The sequence below is a fragment of the Osmerus mordax genome, chromosome 4 (assembly GCF_038355195.1).
Source record: "Osmerus mordax isolate fOsmMor3 chromosome 4, fOsmMor3.pri, whole genome shotgun sequence".
Taxonomy (NCBI): domain Eukaryota; kingdom Metazoa; phylum Chordata; class Actinopteri; order Osmeriformes; family Osmeridae; genus Osmerus; species Osmerus mordax.
In genome coordinates this window covers 1,411,716-1,431,809 of record NC_090053.1, presented here as the reverse complement: position 1 = coordinate 1,431,809, position 20,094 = coordinate 1,411,716, and the positions used below count along the sequence as shown (strand labels likewise).

Below are 20,094 nucleotides of genomic sequence, written 5' to 3'. Positions count from 1 at the left end.
AAACCTGTAGCTTTAGACATGAAAAAGTGCTATTTTCTAGTGGTGTTATTCAGACTAGAAACAAGCTAAACATTTCAACCTGCCAAGAGAACAAAGGAGCTAGGATTATGGATGACTGTAATTACTAGCAATGCTGACCGCAGGAACAATGACCTTATAAGGGCAGGAGGAAATCCTTCAACACTTCTATTGCTTGCTTGCTGAGACCTTTATGAGGGGTGTGTGTACATGTGTGATATAGAAAAAGAAAAAGAGAAAGAGAGATTTCAAGGAATTCCCTGACACACTAAAGAACACAGAGTGGGTCTTGTAACTCTTTCACTGTGCCAGCTAGTCCACCAAGAATTCTTCATGGTGCTTTCTGTGTTTCAGCCATTATGACGATTCACTGTCATGAGCTCACAAAGATGCCATTGACGGTGTTGTGGTCAGGTCAGTGAGATGATTCAAGCTACATGGTCACTTAAGAGGAAGGTTCCAATGTTAAGCCAGAGTTGGAACAGTAATCTAACTAGCTGCACTGAGGGGGGGGGGGGGGGGGGTTCTGACTGTGACAGACATCCTCAGCAGCAAGGAGCGGGAAGTCCCTCAGACGAGGCGGGTTCTCTCTGACAATGCATTCCCCAGACCTGCACTGAGAGTTTGCCCTTCGTTAGATAACCACTGCAACAATGTCCACATACCTCAGCCATTCCCTCAGTCTCTCTGAGGTGGGGCGGATAGGAGGTGGGGCAGATAGGAGGTGGGGCGGATAGGAGGTGGGGCAGATAGGAGGTGGGGCAGATAGGAGGTGGGGCAGATAGGAGGTGGGGCGGATAGGAGGTGGGGCAGATAGGAGGTGGGGCGGATAGGAGGTGGGGCAGATAGGAGGTGGGGCAGATAGGATGTGGGGCAGATAGGAGGTGGGGCGGTTAGGAGGTGGGGCAGATAGGAGGTGGGGCAGATAGGAGGTGGGGCAGATAGGATGTGGGGCAGATAGGAGGTGGGGCAGATAGGAGGTGGGGCAGATAGGAGGTGGGGCAGATAGGAGGTGGGGCAGATAGGATGTGGGGCAGATAGGAGGTGGGGCAGATAGGAGGTGGGGCAGATAGGAGGTGGGGCAGATAGGAGGTGGGGCAGATAGGAGGGCATTGTGCTGCCTGGAGATGTGACATGGAGCTGTTGTACTAGTCAGGTGGTTGGTCGCCTACTGCGGATCATGTGATGGCGTATGACTGCATGTCTTCACCCCAGGCTCACGCTGCGACACCTGCAGAGAGCTGGCCTGTGAGTGGGGGGGCGTACAGGAAGTACTTGTCTGATACGCAGGAAAAGGAAGAGGCCTGATCCCTGACAGGTGCTCAGATGATTATTATTTCAGCGGCTCGACTGCATGAGCGTTGAACAAACAAAGGATGCATGCACACACACACACACACGCACGCACGTACACACACACACATGCACACACACACACACACACACACAAGCACACACACACACACGCACGTACACACACACGCACGTACACACACACACACAAGTTTACCATACGTGTTTCTACAATTAGAAGTCTGGAGAGCTTTTCGACAGGAGATTGTTTGGTAGATTCCCTTTGGATTCACATAATGTTCTCTATCATGCCACTAAAACAACATATCATATTGAATATCTAGCATGGATTTGGGACTTTTTCTGTCCTCTTGAAGCAGCAAGTGTCTGCTGTAGAGCAGCAAGTGTCTGCTGTAGGGCAGCAAGTGTCTGCTGTAGAGCAGCCAGTGTCTGCTGTAGAGCAACCAGTGTCTGCTGTAGAGCAGCAAGTGTCTGCTGTAGAGCAGCCAGTGTCTGCTGTAGAGCAGCCAGTGTCTGCTGTAGAGCTTCCTGCTGTAGAGCTTCCTGCTGTAGAGCTTCCTGCTGTAGAGCTTCCTCCTGTAGAGTTTCCTGCTGTAGAGCTTCCTGCTGTAGAGCTTCCTCCTGTAGAGTTTCCTGCTGTAGAGCTTCCTGCTGTAGAGCTTCCTCCTGTAGAGTTTCCTGCTGTAGAGTTTCCTGCTGTAGAGCTTCCTGCTGTAGAGCTTCCTGCTGTAGAGTTTCCTGCTGTAGAGCTTCCTGCTGTAGAGCTTCCTCCTGTAGAGTTTCCTGCTGTAGAGTTTCCTGCTGTAGAGCTTCCTGCTGTAGAGTTTCCTGCTGTAGAGCTTCCTGCTGTAGAGCTTCCTGCTGTAGAGCTTCCTCCTGTAGAGTTTCCTGCTGTAGAGCTTCCTGCTGTAGAGCTTCCTGCTGTAGAGCTTCCTCCTGTAGAGTTTCCTGCTGTAGAGCTTCCTGCTGTAGAGCTTCCTCCTGTAGAGTTTCCTGCTGTAGAGCTTCCTGCTGTAGAGCTTCCTCCTGTAGAGTTTCCTGCTGTAGAGCTTCCTCCTGTAGAGTTTCCTGCTGTAGAGCTTCCTGCTGTAGAGCTTCCTCCTGTAGAGTTTCCTGCTGTAGAGCTTCCTCCTGTAGAGTTTCCCTGGCCAGGAGGCCAGGAGAGAAAAGGGGATTTCCTGCTTGTCATGGTTTGAGGGTGTTTCCCAAGTAACACAACACCTTACAAAGGCCCTCTCTCTCCAGGGTTTGGCGAGGGCTAAGACTGGACCAGCTATTTGGCAGAGGTTTCACTTTCATATGAGAAGAAAAAGTCACTCCTTCATTTGAAAGGAACCACTATTACGCTGTGTACTACATGTCTGTAGATTCTCAACAAAATATCAATTTGCATTCAACACACTCTCAATCCACCTGGACACACCTGGACCCACCTGGACCCACCTGGACCCATCTGGACCCACCTGGACCCACGATCATAATTTCTTTGTCCTCGACTGTGTAGCATATGATTCACAATAGCTGTTGTGTGTCTAGAGATCCTCAATACATCCACTCACAATAAAACGCACAAAGTCCAGTCACACACATTCCTCAGGAAGTCACAAGATGACATAATTTCCTACACACACACCTGCAGACAACAATTACTTTCCTTTTCTTATGGAGAATATCCAAGCGTGTCTATACCTTACCTGCAGATGCTAAACAGATTTAGAATCTTTCACACCAGAACTGTGGACTGCGTGACACATGGGGACTGCGTGACACATGGGGACTGTGTTCAGGGTACGGGGTGTAGCTTTACATCGCCCTGAGGACGCATGAGGAAACGAAAGAGAATAGATGGGAAAAGCATCACGAAAGTATTTACACAAATGTTGAAATTGATAAGTACGTTAACAGGCTCAGAGCAGCACAGATCGTCTCTTATGAGACGCAGATTCCAGCACGCACACACAGAAGCCTCTTTCACAGTGCTCCACTCGGCCCCTGCTCTGTGGAAGCCAAAACAGAACGTCTTTTCTTCATGCCAGAGAGCAGGGCCTGTGTTTGGGCAACATGAGCCACATGAGGGAGGCCGGGACGCTGGCTGGGCTGGGCGGCTCCGGGGGAGGGGGGTGGGGGGGGGGAGGGCAGGGGGGAGGGGAGGGGGGTGGGGTGGGCGGCTCCGGGGGAGGGGGGGGGAGGGGGGTGGGGGGGGGAGGGGCCACTGAAGTCCTCTTCACATCCTGGCCTCCCAACCCACCGCTCTCCTCTGAGTCTGTGGATGAGCCGAGGGGGCAGGCACAACACACGCACGCACGCTCATGCACACACACTTGGCTGTCTGACAGAGGCTAAAGACATGACCCCCATAACAACGTCCTCTACTGTGAAGCTACTATGGGGTGTGTGGGGGCTCAACCGCTCTGGGAAGTATGTGTGTGTCTGTGAGTGCTTGGTGATTTAGTGGCTGCCCATTGTGTGTGTGGGAGTGGATTCATCAAGTATATCTGTACGAACATGAGCTTACATGTAACCGGTACTGGAGGTTCTGGCCAATATACTAGCTTGTGTGTGTTGTCAGTTACAGCTATGAGAGGACTGGCTAAGCTAAAACTGTTGTGGTAACTTAAGTGTCATACAGTATGGCTAAACAGTCATAGATCCTTTCCTCTGTGTATCTATTTTTGAGATGTCCTTGAGGAATAATTACACACACACATTCTAGTGTTGCATACATTCGATACACACACACACAAACAAACCAAAGGACAAACGTTAAAACTCTGTTGACAAACGTTAAAACTGTTGTCTTTACAGCGAGGTGTTCCTTCAGAAAGTTGAAACATGAATCTTGTAATGACAGGTACCGTGACAGTCAGAATAAGGTCAACCAGCTCTCAGGTCGTTTAAGAAAGTGTGTTTACCAAGAGTGGCGTGTTTCTTTTGTGTACAGGAGTCAACCAGGGAGTTTCAGTGCCCTGAGGTCTGAAAGACCTAGAACAAGACCCAACAAGTTCTTCGCCAGCTCCAGACAGAGCAAACCTCTCACTGCTCAGGCTGAAAACAGCAAACACCTCACTGTCATGGCAACGTAAAAAGCAGGATGACTAGACATGAAGATGTCATCTTTATTTTGGGAATGATCCATGAAAAGATCATGTGAAATTGTTACTTAGTCTGCCTCACACACACAAACACACACATTGTGTAATTATGGTCTAATATAGAGCAGTGTCACATTTCTGTTCCCCAACAATACATTGACATAGTTCATTTAGCTAAATAACTGGATTTCTTTCGATTCTCAACTAGCAACAAGTGACCTGTCAAAACAGGGAACAACACAGATAAGAAACTGATAACAAAGTCTCATGACGGCTAAATCCTGAGGGTGGTACCACGTCAGACACCCTCCAGGCAAACTCTTTCTTCTCCTCTCCTCGCTCCGACAAGCCTGGGCTTGTCTCTCCTTCCTGTGCTGGCTGGCTGGCTTGCTGTCAGTGCTGAGCATTGTTCAGATGGCTTGGCAAGCTGGTCCAAACGCAACCCCACCCACACCCCCCCCGTCTGTGACACAGCGGCAGGACAGAAACGGCTGTGCAAACATCCAACCTGACTCACCCGTGACCCACAGACACACCTGACACAGGTGGACCCGCTGCCCCCGCCCCACCCCCTGACCGGGCCGGGCGGGGCGCTAAGAGAAGAGGAACAGGAAGAGAGAGGGAGAAAAGGAGAGATGATGAGTGGATGTGTAGAAAGATGAGCTGTATTGGTTAAGCCTTATTCTTAGAGCCTCAGGACACCTGACCTCCTGACCCCCCCCCCCCCGCTCCAAAGCTGCGTGTTTACATACTCGTCCAGAAACACACATGCAAACACATCACCCCCCCTCCCCCTCGACATGTCACACAGCACAAAGATCCAGTGTCTGCGCCCACTCTAATACACTCTGGGAGCTGTGACTCAGCTCAGAAGCACATGGGCACCCCAGCCTGCCCCCCAGCCTGCCCCCCAGTCCCCCCCCCCAGCGCCCTCGCGGTGCCCTCTGACCCCCCCTCTCCTCCATCACCGTGTTCCACAAAGCTGGGTCATGGATCTCAGCTGGTCCTACACTCATCAGCTTAGACTGCATGTGGGTCCTCAGATCCACTGAGTCTGGGTGGAGGAGCGACTGGGCAGCTGGTAGTGAGGACACAAGCTAGAGATGGAATCTAAAACGCAGTCCGTCCAGTCAACCAGCAGCCCCAGTGAAACAGCGAGGGTAGTGATGACCTCAGGTAGTGCCACCCTGACTTCAGTCTGTTTTGACAGCGTGACAGCTCATCTCTCCAGGTATTCAACCTTCTGAAGCTTCAAATGCATTCCTGCCAGCCAACCCCCGTGGGAACTGGCACCAGGAAGTCTTTAGAGGAGGCACACAACATCATTGTTTGGAGAATGCCATCCTATCTGAGACAGGAATGAAGACAGACCAGTGAAGGTATCTGACCACTTAATTAAACATAAAGAGGAATATGCTGGTTTTGATGGGTCTCCTGATGCATTGTGGAAAGGCTTGGCACACTGTCAACGCGGTGACTGCAGACTCCTGTTGTCCATGTGATCAACACCTAATCCAAGTGGAGTCTCTGAAGGATTGTCACCTAGCGGGCTTGCAGTCTGGTGTGTGTCTGTGCGTTTATGGGATTCACACCTGAACACTCCTCGTGTAGCGTCTAAGGTTTTGGAGTTATATCTTTACAGTGTGTGTGTGTGTGTGTGTGACAGTGGGATTCTGACCCACAGCACTGTGGTCTGAAGTCAGCCTTGCTGTTCCAGAGGTGGTTCGTGTGTGTGTGTGCCTCTCACCAGGACCTTCTACACGTTACCAAACTAACATGTTAGCGTCATGGTGAAGTCACGGTAGTGACCAGTGTCCCAACTGCTATCCCTCCATGGGCTCATGGCTTCAGAGCCATTGTAGTAATCATTACAGTACACATCCCAGTACTGTCGTGTGTATTCATGTGTTTGTTCCTTAAGGCAGCACTACCTTCTGGTGGAGAGCAGAGGTATCACATCTACTGGGTTGGTCTATGGAGCAGAAGCTCAGGACACATAACATCCTAGTTCGTATAGTTATAGTACATAAGCGTGGTAAACTAGATATGAACCACAAGATTACAACCCACTTCCAGTTCTCCCATGTAAACCTCTGCAGCGCTGGAACAGTTCATCCAAACTGACAAACAACCAAGACAGTTGGCCTCGTCACAGAGTCAAAGTGTTAATGTTTACTGTAGTTCTACAGTATACCAACACAAACATGGAGCATTCACATGCCCGGTTAGATCATTCTCATTTGACAAAAATATCTGTGTACATGGCAGTAGAGTTGAAAACAAAAACAAAGTGAATAGAAGCATTCAAATAGTCGCCTTCCTCGTGAGCTCTCTCTCTCTATTCCCATTGGGCGGTTCAACAGTGGGCCGTTCTCCCGACAACCAATCAGAAAGTCAGTTTGGTCTTTTCACACAGGAGCACGCACACCTGCTGCCCTGATGAGCGCACGCTGGGAGGAGCTCTCAGCACTCTGCAGCCTCTGCAGATCATCAACATTAAAGTAAATCATCCAATAAATACATTCTGAATTTGGTGACACAGTGTGTGTGTGCTCCACGTGAATATATATACATTTAAACATTGATAAAAAAATTACAAATTACTAAGTGTTTTACATTTAAAACATGTCTTGGAAAGTGCAGACTGAAATACACAACCCACTGGACAGCTGCAACAGTCCCTTTATCTTAGAACTTCATTTGTATTTCTTTATTTTTTTTATCTTCTTCCTTTTCCCCTCCTCCACCAGCAGTTGTTCCATCATCCCTGATTGTACACACTAGGGTCATGTGATCCACACTAGGGTCATGTGACCCACACTAGGGTCACGTGGCCCACACTAGGGTCACGTGACACACACTAGGGTCACGTGACACACACTAGGGTCACGTGACACACACTAGGGTCACGTGACACACACTAGGGTCACGTGACACACACTAGGGTCACGTGACACACACTAGGGTCACGTGACACACACTAGGGTCACGTGACACACACTAGGGTCACGTGACACACACTAGGGTCACGTGGCCCAAACTAGGGTCACGTGGCCCAAACTAGGGTCACGTGGCCCAAACTAGGGTCACGTGGCCCACACTAGGGTCACGTGACACACGCTAGGGTCACGTGACACACGCTAGGGTCACGTGACACACGCTAGGGTCCCGTGGCCCCCGCTAGGGTCCCGTGGCCCCCGCTAGGGTCCCGTGGCCCCCGCTAGGGTCATGCTAGAAGCCCGCTCCCTGAAGGTGGTCACCCACACAATTCTGTTTGGCTCTCTTTCTCAATATTGTTTATAGATGTCAATATAAACACACCCCTGTAAACAAGTACTCTTTTGTCCTCATGGATTATAAATACTGTTTTGGTAAAATCCTCCTCATTAAAAGATAAGACGGCGTGTGTGTGAGAGTCTATATCTAGACAAAAACACAGAATTGCACTGATGGAAGCTTCGTTTATATATATTTTTGTCTCTCATCCTTTTCTCTCTGTTTGCGATGCCTTTCGATCCTTGTCACGACTCCTCTGTTTGGCTTCAGCGTTACGCCCCAAACACTTCGGAGGAAGTGGAGCAGGAAGAGACCAACGCTGTTAATCTAGCTTGTGCCCATAGGGCCTATTTTACAAACAACACACACACAAGCACACACACATCAACAGTATTGCGGGGAGTATAAAAGGACACATCCATGTACACAGGAGGGATGGAAACTCCCATCACTCCCCGTCATTCTTCTTGTTCATTCTTCTTGTTCATATAAAAACTAACAGGTCCGAGATAGTGTGCTCTGACTCAGTCCAAAGTGCACAGGTACTCTGCTGTCTCAGTCCACATACACACAGCAGGGACGTGGTGGCTGTGGTTATTGCTATGGCGCCCAGGCTCCTCCCCCTTCTCGGAGGTGGTGGTGGTGGTGGGGGGAGGGGGGTTGTAAGTGTGAAGAGAAAGAGGGGGGTGGGGGCGGTGGGGAGGAGGGGGTCAGTCTTTAGAAGCTGATCGGAGACCAGTCTTTGTCTGTCTCTGTGCATCCCCCAGCCCTGCCCACCCCCCCAGCCCTGCCCACCACCCCAGGCTTTGTGATTACAGTCAGTTAGTGTGTGTGTGTGTGTGCGCTCAGGTGAAGACGTAGTTGAGGAGGAGCTGGGAGAGCAGGAGGACACAGAGGATGAGACAGTGGCGACCCGTGAGCGTCACACTGTCCTCGGACGCACGCTGGCGAGAAAGCTGCCGGCTCAGAGCCACCAGGTTCCTACGGACACACAGGTGGAACACACAGTCACAACTAACACTACTGCCATCTCCTCCAAGTGTTGCTTAAGACTGGTGTGTGTGACCTGTCTCACCTCTGCATGTCCTGCTGTGTGCTCTGTATGGACGCAATGGAGGCCTCGATCCCAGCTATGTCCTTCACTTCCTTGTTGCACCGTGAACACTGATTCAGGAACCCTGGTCATGTGACGGAGGAGAGGACAGACAACCTGGGTCTTGTTACGCGTTTCTGGATTATTTATTGTTGGTTTTTGTTGGTTTTAAAAATATATATATCGGCCTATATATCGGGATATCGGATTTTTAAATCACCAAATATTTGTATCGTATCGGCCTTAAAAAAATTGGTCAGGCTCTAGTTCAGGAGTGTCTTCCAAGAGAGAGTTAGCCCCAAACATTGCGGGTAGCCAAACTTGAAGCATACATTGTGAAAATGTGTGTGTGTGAGTCTCACCCTCGTTATCAGAAGACTCATGTGTGGGTTCAGGAGTGGTGCTGCTGCTCTCAGTGTTCTGGCTGCAGCTGGACGGCTGACTGCTGCTCTTCCTGTGCTGCCCATTCAGCTGGGCCTGAACACACACACAGGTTTGAGAACTACCAAAAACATCCCAGAATCATACATGCAAAACAGGAAACAAAAGAGAGAGCAAGAGAGTGACAGCTAGTTTGCTGTGTGTGTACCTTCTGCTGGCTGGCCCAGGTGTAGCTGTAGGACAGTGTGTGTGTGTGTGTGTACCTTCTACTGGCTGGCCCAGGTGTGGCTGTAGGACAGTGTGTGTGTGTGTACCTTCTGCTGGCTGGCCCAGGTATAGGACAGGCCGTTGTGACGCCTGTGGCTCCTCTCCTGGGTCTGGATCAGTCCGTCCTTCTCAAACTGGACCAGGCAAGTCTCCGGGTCCCAGGGCCTGGTGCTGCACCCAAACACAGCACACTGGGTCAGGGTGCGCAGACGGACCTGGGTGTGCACTACATGTGGATGGTACTGTGGTGTATGCATGCGTGTGTTCCATGTTGTGTTTGCGTACTCCATGTGTCTGTAGGTCCACTCCTGTGTGTCGGGGTCCAGGCAGAACAGTCTGGAGCTCCAGGGCTTGTCTCCGCGGTCTCGAGCCTCTGACCTCTGAGCCTCCTCCAGGACAAACTTCTCCTGTGTAGCCCGGTTCTGGTCCCGGTCCACTATTGCACTGGTAACATGCTGCCACAGTCTGGAACACGGACACACACCATTTTCAGAATACGCCTTTTAAATAAAACAACATGAGTTCAAGTGTGAGACAGTGTGTGCGTGTGTCTGTACCTCTCCGACTCAAAAGGCCCCTGTTGGTCGACCTGGACCACCTGTCTCTTGAGTCTGGTCCTGCGGACCTCTGGAGTTGGGTTCCACAGCATCTCCTGTTGCCCTGAACGCCTGTCCTGCAGGAACACCTCGCCATCCTGACACACAACAACAACAACATCATGAATCAACCAAAGAACATACCATACATGCAGAGTGGATCCTCCCAGCCTGGGTACAGACTGGAAGAATCCTCGCAGACGAAAACAGGAAGTGAGAGAGTAAGAGGAGGAAGTCAAGTCAGGCGTATGTTGAGAGGTGCAGAAATGGAGAAAGAGAAGACGGAAAGAGCAGTGTTGGGTCGTGTCGTACCCAATGACCATCCACTGTAGCCAGTAGCTCCTCCCCCATGTGGATCTTTCCAGAGATTTGGTTGGTTGAGGAGGCTCCTCCTAAGAAGGGCTGCAGACATGATGCACCAATCAGCACAGGGACTCACTGTACACACCAATCAGGACACACACCTCAGCTGCCTCAAATGGTTCCTATATTCTAGGAGTTCTAGTTAGAGAATCTCCACTGGCATGTTTTACTCCTCTAAATGACTTCAAATGTAGGTGTTCTGGATGTGGAGGACAAGAGGACAGCTGTACCTTAAGCTTGAACTCGAGCTCGGCTGCATATCTGGTCTGCTCGCACTCTATGGTGATCTTCCCTCCAAGCTCCAGGGTCATAGTGCCGTACAGAATACCTGGGAACAGAACAACCCACACACACACACATCCATCAACAGAACGCAACTGTCGACCCCTTCTGACACATTCTCACGTACAGAAAGCGAGGACTGAGCCTATGCCAGTGAGAGAGACTGGGACCAGCAGGGGCAGACAGAGAGACTGGGACCAGCAGGGGCAGACAGAGAGACTGGGACCAGCAGGGGCAGACAGAGAGACTGGGACCAGCAGGGGCAGACAGAGAGACTGGGACCAGCAGGGGCAGACAGAGAGACTGGGACCAGCAGGGTTAGACAGAGAGACTGGGACCAGCAGGGGCAGACAGAGAGACTGGGACCAGCAGGGTTAGACAGAGAGACTGGGACCAGCAGGGGCAGACAGAGAGACTGGGACCAGCAGGGGCAGACAGAGCCACGCAGCCCAGGCCCACAGCTCTGTTACACAGGGCGGAACAACAGAGAGTCCTAGATCACCATGACCCAGCACTGTACCCATTAAAGCATCAACAAAGATTCCCTTTCTCTTTCTATTCTTTCTTTTACTGACCTGACATATTGAGGGAATGATGAAGACATGGTGAGAAATGATCCAGACGACCAAACTGTTAGTTAGAATATAGCCTTCAGTCCAGTCCCTACCTTTGCAGTGTGCGTAGGGCATGGTGATGACGTACTCCTCCTCTCTACCCAGCAGAAGCAGTCTGGCCTTGCCGTCCAAGATGGCCGACAAAGAGTTCCCTTAAACACCCAAACCACACAGGACACTCATTATCTATGAGAAATAACCCAGCAGACTGGACCTGTCATCGTACTGAGATGTACGAAAACTTTATTGACAAATTGACAAGATAGATGACCGTTTAAAAAATGATGCCTATAGCTGGAGGGCCAAGTAAACAGGTGAGGTGTGACAGTCTGTACCGTAGAACTTGGACTTGGCCAGGATGCTGCCGCTGATAGAGAAGCCATCTTTCTTGTTGCAGATGTAGAAGGCAGAGATGGGAGGGTGGTGGGACACCTGAGGAGGGGGATGGAGAGAGCAGGTGTTGAGGTCACGGAGAGAGAGACACGTAGAAAGAGAGGTATGTGCCGTTTGAGTGAACGTGTGTGTGTTGACGTGTGTGAAGCCTCTCACCTGCTCTGCGATGTAAAAGGTGCAGCTATTTGTTTGGGGGTGGAGCCAGCAGCAACGAAACGTCTCACCCAGGATTGGGTTATACGGCTTCTTCAGACCCTACAACACACACACACACACGTCAAGCAGCTCCTCAGATATGTAACCCATCACCACAGTGGCACACCCTGTGTAGTGCCAGCAGCCTGACTGGATGAACCAGTCCCACCGGCAGAGCGAGCGTCAGATCCAGGACAGCCCCTTTGTGCTAGCACAGCCCCACACCAACCCCCCAATCAAACCACAGGAGTCACAAAGCATGGCTTCAAATGTGACACCCTTAACACCCAACTACAGAGAACAGCTTCTCAAGTCAAGCAGTAACAGACACAGAAGCGTGGGAGTTAGAGTTGCTAATGTGTTAACTCATTAAGGCAAGTACAGTCATTCAGAAGGCTGTTGCCATCCGGTCGGAACAGTGCTTACCTTGGGCTTCTTATAGAAGCCAGACAGGTACCAGCGTACCACCTGTTTGATCCTGCCGTACGGGCTCTCTTCCAACACAGCCCTGTGACAGAGAGAGAGGAGGGGGAGGGAGAGGGAGAGGACAGAAAAGATGGTTCAGCTTATGAATCTCTACTCTGACACCGGTGGTTAGTTATACATAACTAGGGAGCACTCTACAGCCCCTGTGTCACATGTACTCATCCAGGACCCTGTGGTCCACGTGACAGACTCATCCAGGACCCTGTGGTCCACGTGACAGACTCATCCAGGACCCTGTGGTCCACGTGACAGACTCATCCAGGACCCTGTGGTCCACGTGTCAGACTCATCCAGGACCCTGTGGTCCACGTGACAGACTCATCCAGGACCCTGTGGTCCACGTGACAGACTCATCCAGGACCCTGTGGTCCACGTGACAGACTCATCCAGGACCCTGTGGTCCACGTGACAGACTCATCCAGGACCCTGTGGTCCACGTGACTCACTGTGAGAGCAGGCTGGCGTGGAAGTAGTAGTCTGAGAGCTTGTCGAGGAAGGAGCGGGGCTCCAGGATGAAGGTGGGCAGCACCACCTTGGACAGGTCCATGCCTGGGCGCAGCTGCTTCAGCAGGGTCCAGATCAGACCCTTGTTCTCCTCCGACACCGTCTCCACCTGCGACGCCTCTCCAGCCTGGGCCGGGCACAGCAGGGTCAGCTACGTCTGGGTGCTTTTATTCATTTAGCAGACACTTTTATCCAGAGTGACATCCATACACAAATGCAGTTAGATCAGATAGGGAAGCCAAAGGAATCTAGGTCGGCTAAGAGCCCATTTATCACCTCCGCAGCAGTCAGGAGCAGCAGAGCAGAGGTGCGTGCGAGGGAGAAGGAGGCGGACATTTTGTAAGTCTCACCTCGGCCATCTCCTCCTGGCCCTGCTCCACGTAGGCTGTGGCCTGCAGGCCAGGAGACAGCTCGTCTGATTGGTCCATGTCGCTCTCCTCCGTCAGCCTTCCGTTGTCATTGGCTGCTGTATCCCAGTCCTCGTGAGCTTCACGCTCTGATTTGTCAGAGGAGCAGTCATTCTCCATGTGGTGGTTTCCTAGCAGGGACTCATTAAACCTATCAGAGGAGAGACAAGAGGCCGGGTTAGCACATGCAAACACATGTGCATGACTCATCATTATCACCACACATTCATCCCCTCAGGGGAAGGACAAAGACCAGTGTTAGCTACTGGATTTATTTGAATGACTCGTCAGTATAAATCACCATACAGCCACTCATAATAACCAACTAAGAATTTCAACAATTTCAATGCATTGATCAAATCATTTATGCAAGGTAACTGACATTAGTCAGTCATAAGACATCATTGGTATAGAGATGTTTAAGCATCTCCCAGCAGCAGCCAGGCGGCATCACCGTGACGACACGCCTCTCGGAACATCTCAAAATAGACCTTCGGTGGGACTGAAATCTAGGAGTGTCTAAAAATAGACCAGCCCCCAGTCCAGATGCCCCCCTCCCCCTCACGATAGACCAGACTCCAGTCCAGATGCCCCCCCTCCACCTCCTCCCCACCTCGCTACAGAGGGGCAGAACGCAGCAGGGCGTGGAACCCCGGGGACCGGACAGTGATGTCATCTGTCGTGTCTGGTTGCCGAGGCAACCTCGCCCATTTCTCCTACCTAGGAGGGGTCTGAATGTCACAGTCAGTGATCGCTGAGGAGGAAGAAACACAAAGGACTCCACAAACCCCACAGAGCCAATCAGATATTCAGTGTATGGTGTTTCAGTGGCACAGCTATCACTCAACACAACAACATCCGTAGGAGCGTGAGGGCTGGAGGGAAGAGAGCTTACATAAGAGGTGAAGCAGACAGCTAAAAGCCACAGCTATCAGGACGCTAACAGGAAGCCGTAACACTTGTCCCTCCTGCCTCTCTAGCGGACACACTCCCCCTGTTTACCTCACCTTCCTCTCTCTACGTCTCCCACACCCCCTCATGTCTGCCCAACACAGTTGCAACACAGTCACCAACACAGTCACCAACACAGTCACCTCCTCCAGAGGAAGCAACACCCCACATCTGCCACACAGTCTGCCGTCAGATATCACCAAGTGCCATAAGACATTACTGCAGAAAAGACACACCCTAACCCATGAAGTCTGTCTTACCTCCTATACAAACAGCAACTCTCAGACAGATCCCAGATAGTGGTACAATAACAAGCAGTTTCCACCCTCCTGCCCGGCACAGACTGTCCCCTTCCTCCACTCCTGTCGTCTCTTCTGAATAAAACAGTGTGTGTGTGAAAACCAAGCACTGAGTCATAGCGATATGTCTCCTTGTCTGCTCTGCCGCGCCTGCTTCCTGAAAGTGTGTGAGCGTGTGTGTGTGTGTGTGAGCGTGTGAGCGTGTGTGTGGCTGCTGCACCGCTGATGTCTCTCTCTCTGGGTGGTGTAAGGTTAACCTTCTCTCCAATCCTTACTACTCCTCTGCCTGTCATGTGACCCAGTGGTGCTGTCCTGATTGGCAGGGGAAACAGGAGACTAGATAGAGCTGAGAGGGCCAGAGGAAGAAGGGGGCGGGGCATAGAGCTCAGGGGGCCAGAGGGGGAAGGGGGCGGGGCATAGAGCTCAGGGGGCCAGAGGGGGAAGGGGGCGGGGCATAGAGCTGAGGGCCAGAGGGGGAAGGGGGCGGGGCATAGAGGAAAGAGAGACAACAGATGAAAGTCTGTATATCTCTAAATAGGCAATAAAACGTTAGCATCAAGCCCCAATGCAGAACTAATTGAGTTAAAGCACAGAGGAGGTAGCTTAGAGAAGAGAACAATAGAGTACAGTAGAGTCCTCATTCAATGATGCAATTTTGTTTGTTATTTTTGTTGGGAATGTTTTTTTCAAGCTTTAGTAGAATTTCTTTTTGGAAAATATTTTTTACCCTTTCGAAACATTTTTTCAACCTTTACATTTTTTTGGGGGCAAATACTTTTCAACCTTTGAAACTTTTTGGGGTAAATATTTTTTTCAACCTTTCAAAACGTTTTGGGCCAAATACGTTTTCAACCTTTCAAAACATTATTGGAAAAATATTTTCTCAACCTTTGGGTTGGGGAAAATATTTGTTGTGCACAGTGCATGAACATGTGTTACTCACTGCAGTATCTCTGCATCTGTGAGGGGGGTGGACTGCAGCAGGTGGAGGATGTGGGAGGACTCTGACGAGGTGCTGACATCACAGTCCTTGGCTGTCTTGGCCGTCAGCTTGTACAGGCTGGAGCAGCTGAGGGCCAGCTCGAGAGCATCCATCCAACACCGGCCTGGAGAGGAGATGGAGGGGGACAGGTGGAGGACAGGTGGAGGACTGCTTCAGCAGGGAGGTATTAGACTATTAGTCACACACACTTATTGTCCTATCCTAGTGGTGCCCAACCCTTCAGTTCCATTCAAAATCGTGTTCTAACCCTAACCCCAGCCGTAAACCTGGATTTCATCAGAATTCTAACCAAATTCAAAAGCATTTGAAGTTATGGGGCACAAGGGGAACTTACCATCGGACTCGGAGGCAGCTCTGAAGATAAGGTAGTTACTGGGCAGAGGCTGGGTGATGGAGCCGACATTCTCTCCTCTCGGACCCTGGAGACCAAGTACAGTGTTGACACCTTGATTAAGTCAAGTCAGAATATTAAATGGCAACAGATTTGACCTCTCTGCGAAGTCTTTTTTAATCTAAGTTTACATCGAAAGGACAGCTCGAAGATGCAAATGCATCTTCTAGATTTAGAACAGAAAGTAGTGTTAGAAGCTAGACGATGATTCAATATCTTCTTAAATAGGGGTACGCCGGCTAACCTTGATGGCCCAGATAGACTTGTCCAGAGGGTGGTAGAGTTTGAAGCAGAAGCCGTCCTTCTTGGAAGGCCTCTCGATCAGCTTGCATGCGTTGAGCAGGATGGTGCCCACCCAGTGGTCTGCCTTGGGGGTCTTGTAGATGAGGAGGACCCCGGGTTTCAGAGCACACCATAGCTTGGTCCAGCTCTTCAGGGAGCCACGGATCTGCAGGAAGCATCAGGTACCTTCAGGCTCAAGCACTCGTCTTTACGCTCTCTTCTGTTTTTGAGACGCCTGACATGGGCTGTGTGTCATGTGATGGTAGCATGGTGTGTACTGTCTGTCAGGCCTACCTTTAACCAGTCGGACATGATGACCACGCTGGGGTCCTTCAGAGTGCTGAACAGTTCTTTGGCTGCCCGTTTCTTCTCCTGTCGGTAATTCTTCTTTTGGACCTGCAGCACACACACACACGCAGTGAAATCTCCAAACAGGATCATCATATGTCCACTAGGGGGGAGTAGAGCATCATCACCATGATCTTTGGTTAAATCTGTGACATCTAACATGCATAATTGAAAATAAAATTCTGCAAATGACACTTCTATTCTTTGCTCAACCTGAGAAGAGACAGGTTATATGTAGATAATTATGTACCGAATACCTTTATCGTTATCACACAATGGGATCTATTGAATTTTTTATTTCTCAGCATCCTTCACCCCTGACCCCTTCCTGCAGACACAGGAAGTGATGCGTACCTTGAGGGACTCTTTCCGGGCTAGCTTTTCCGTGGGGGAGGAGCACTCCTTCTCCAGACCATTAAACATCTTGGACTCAGACTGAACCACACAAACCAGAGGGAGGAGAACGCAAGAGGAGGAAAGAATTAAGTACACAAGTTCAAAGCAGAAAGGGAAAGAAAGGAATGAGTGAAATAAACATTATGAAGCACAAACGTGGCCATTGTTTGTGCCCACTCAACCAAAACATCCAGCCCACTCCCAACCCTTCCATTAACAGGACATACCCCATATCCCTGGATACCATAGCATCTCTATAGCCTGTATCTACAGACCCTGGTGGGAAGTACCATGCAGGTTTCCTGGGGCTGTCCGAAACAGGTGGATGATCTCCCCAGGTCCTAGAGGTGTCAGAATCAGACCCCTACACTCAGCATTTTACTAGGGGAACCCATGAGTGCTAAGTGACCTATGAACCACACGATCCAGCCAACAGGACACCATAGATGAGGCAGTTCAGAGGATAATGGCTTCTGTCACTATTCAATAATATGAAGGTTCAGTTCAACCAGGAAGACTTGTACTGGTGAAACTGTGCATAAAGATGAGTCACCTAGGAGATCTTTGTTATCAGTGGCTATAGGCCGGTTCTTCCCTCCTTTTAGGACAAGGTTCTGGTGGTTTTCACTTGTATGTGATTCAGATTTATTGTCCAGGGACATCTGGCCCAGAGACACACACACACACACACACACACACACACACACACACACACACACACACACACACACACACACACACACACACACACACACACACACACACACACACACACACACACACACACACACACACACACACACACACACACACACACACACACACACACACACACACACACACACACACACACACACACACACACACACACACACACACACACACACACACACACACACACACACACACACACACACACAAAAGAATAGTCATAGCCCAGTCCCTTGTGTGGAGGAGTGCCTGTGATGCTGGGCTGTGCCGAGGCTCCTATTGTTCCTAACAGTGAAGAGTCCTCTGGAGCACACCAGCTGCGGCTCAGAAACACTCCACACACAAACACACAATCACACAATCCTGGGATAGGAGGACACGGCACCTCACACAAACACACAAACACACAATCCTGGGATAGGAGGACAGGGCACCTCACACTGCACACACAAACACACAATCACACAATCCTGGGATAGGAGGACAGGGCACCTCACACTGCACACACAATCCTGGGATAGGAGGACAGGGCACCTCACACTGCACACACAAACACACAATCACACAATCCTGGGATAGGAGGACAGGGCACCTCACACGCTGGAAAGGTTTAATGATCTGCTGAGCTGTGAAGCGGCAATACTGTTGAGGCGACAGGGTAGCAGAGCGCAACGTGACAGGATTGAACACAGCACATTAGTGAGTGGTGGGGGAGTCTGGGTAAGTGCTGTGCTGGATGAGGCTGACGTGTAGCTGTCACGGGTGTACGGAAGTGGAACACTGGTACAAGCCACAGATTAAATGCCTGGAGGACATCAAATCAGCCAATGACAGTGAATCTCAGAGCCCAGTGTTTAAATCAGGATTTGCCTTCTTACCTTGCTGCTGGGCGACTGGGCGGGACTAAGTTCATCACTCAGCATTGATAGGCCATTCCTCTCTGACTCACTTCCTGGTGATGTAAAGGAACACATTAACTGTGAGTACATGGGGCAAACTCCAGTAACATAAAACGTACTAAACCTACAAGATATCTTACAGTGCAAGGCAATAAAAAAAACCTGTATAAGTGCAAACGCTAAAAAGACATCTGAAGACATTCAGATGATTTCTATCTAACACAAACATGTATTCTCATCCAGGACAACTAAGTATAGATCTTTCCTTACTTTCATAACTTTTTGATTAAAATGAATCCAGAACATAAAAAACTAAACATAATTATTTGAGTAGACGAAGGGGGTGAGCTTGGCACCGTACCTGGACTCAGAGGGTAAAGGTCACTGTCCCCCCCATAGGACAGGTTCCGGGTCAAGGCGCGGGTGTCTATCTTCGGCGGGGAGGTGGGGGTGGGACACAGGGACAACCTCCGATGGAACAAGTTCTCCTCCTTCATCCTGTCGGCCTTCTTGTCCTCTAGAGAGAGCGAGGGAGGGAGGGAGGAGCAAGAGAGAACACAATCAATCCAAACAGTTACACATTTCAAGTACGATTAGCTAAAGAATGAGTCACCTTGATCCAAAATATGAATAACAATCCTCATGAATGTGGACACCTACACAGTGGTGGTGAACCACTGACAGGTCTCCTCTACGAGTCTCTCTCTCACTGACAGGTCTCCTGTACGAGTCTCTCTCTCACTGACAGGTCTCCTCTATGAGTCTCTCTCTCACTGACAGGTCTCCTCTACGAGTCTCTCTCTCACTGACAGGTCTACGAGCCTCTCTCTCACTGACAGGTCCCCTCTAGGAGTCTCTCTCTCGCTGACAGGTCTCCTCTACGAGTCTCTCTCTCACTGACAGGTCCCCTCTACGAGTCTCTCTCTCACTGACAGGTCCCCTCTACGAGTCTCTCTCTCACTGACAGGTCTCCTCTACGAGTCTCTCTCTCACTGACAGGTCTCCTCTACGAGTCTCTCTCTCGCTGCTCTCGCCTCCTACACTGCCCGACTCGACACCACACAGGAGGAAGCACACACACACGTCACCCGGCCCACACACACACACACACACGTCACCCGGCCCACACCCGGCCCAGTATGTGTCTGTGACGGCCCGTCGTCACGGTACCAGTGGATGTGACAGACACGCAGACCCTCACACTCTGGGCAGCCACACCCCCTCACCCCTGGCCTCCCCTCCCCCACTGGCAGCTTCCATGTCTGGGAGAGCCAGTCAGCCGTGTACCCCCCCGCCCCCCCAGAGAGTGTCTGTCGCTGGCCAGAGGCCTGGAGGCTCACCCTCACACATGGGGCCCATGCCTACTCAGACACAACACTCTCTCTCTTACACCCACACACACACACCCACACACAACTGTTACTCTCTTGTCCCGCTTTGATTAAGCTGAGATATGCGTGAGTCTGCCTCACACAAGAGCAAGCATACATTTGATGAATGAAGGACTATTCAGCATCTTTTTTTTTTTTTACA

At 50.6% G+C, this 20,094-nt stretch overlaps 2 protein-coding genes across 3 annotated transcripts in view; one reads left to right on the top strand and one right to left on the bottom strand.

Moving 5' to 3' along the window:
- The first annotated feature begins 1,210 nt into the window (after window positions 1-1,210).
- Window positions 1,211-3,133, top strand: LOC136941602 (keratin-associated protein 4-3-like). Its single transcript, XM_067234138.1, has 4 exons — window positions 1,211-1,266; window positions 1,855-1,910; window positions 1,992-2,210; window positions 3,120-3,133. Exons 1-4 carry the CDS (start codon window positions 1,211-1,213, stop codon window positions 3,131-3,133), a joined length of 345 nt encoding a protein of 114 aa, XP_067090239.1.
- Window positions 3,134-6,573: 3,440 nt separating this feature from the next.
- The window catches only part of osbpl5 (oxysterol binding protein-like 5), a 31,330-nt gene continuing 17,809 nt past the window's right edge, over window positions 6,574-20,094 (bottom strand). Inside the window, exons 3-23 of one of the 2 annotated variants that reach the window (XM_067234531.1) lie at window positions 18,923-19,078; window positions 18,541-18,614; window positions 16,910-16,990; window positions 16,502-16,603; window positions 16,170-16,373; window positions 15,869-15,953; window positions 15,475-15,637; window positions 13,225-13,432; window positions 12,817-13,001; window positions 12,311-12,392; window positions 11,846-11,944; window positions 11,632-11,728; window positions 11,350-11,448; window positions 10,631-10,728; window positions 10,350-10,439; window positions 9,999-10,135; window positions 9,727-9,906; window positions 9,489-9,612; window positions 9,156-9,270; window positions 8,776-8,878; window positions 6,574-8,681 (exon numbers count right to left, since the gene is read on the bottom strand). In XM_067234531.1, coding sequence (XP_067090632.1) covers window positions 8,546-8,681; window positions 8,776-8,878; window positions 9,156-9,270; window positions 9,489-9,612; window positions 9,727-9,906; window positions 9,999-10,135; window positions 10,350-10,439; window positions 10,631-10,728; window positions 11,350-11,448; window positions 11,632-11,728; window positions 11,846-11,944; window positions 12,311-12,392; window positions 12,817-13,001; window positions 13,225-13,432; window positions 15,475-15,637; window positions 15,869-15,953; window positions 16,170-16,373; window positions 16,502-16,603; window positions 16,910-16,990; window positions 18,541-18,614; window positions 18,923-19,058 — 2,598 coding nt within the window. In that variant the 5' untranslated portion in view covers window positions 19,059-19,078 and the 3' untranslated portion in view covers window positions 6,574-8,545. The remainder of the gene's footprint in view (window positions 8,682-8,775; window positions 8,879-9,155; window positions 9,271-9,488; window positions 9,613-9,726; window positions 9,907-9,998; window positions 10,136-10,349; window positions 10,440-10,630; window positions 10,729-11,349; window positions 11,449-11,631; window positions 11,729-11,845; window positions 11,945-12,310; window positions 12,393-12,816; window positions 13,002-13,224; window positions 13,433-15,474; window positions 15,638-15,868; window positions 15,954-16,169; window positions 16,374-16,501; window positions 16,604-16,909; window positions 16,991-18,540; window positions 18,615-18,922; window positions 19,079-20,094) is intronic. The other variant, XM_067234532.1, reaches the window with a different exon arrangement.

Excerpts from the sequence above, each read along its gene's own strand:
- LOC136941602 (XM_067234138.1), top strand. The coding sequence starts at position 1,211 with ATGACTGCATGTCTTCACCCCAGGCTCACGCTGCGACACCTGCAGAGA. Across the intron at positions 1,267-1,854 it reads CACCTGCAGAGAGCTGGCCT|AGCTTCCTGCTGTAGAGCTT; the intron begins GTGAGTGGGGGG and ends TGTCTGCTGTAG. Across the intron at positions 1,911-1,991 it reads CTGCTGTAGAGCTTCCTCCT|CTTCCTCCTGTAGAGTTTCC; the intron begins GTAGAGTTTCCT and ends CCTGCTGTAGAG.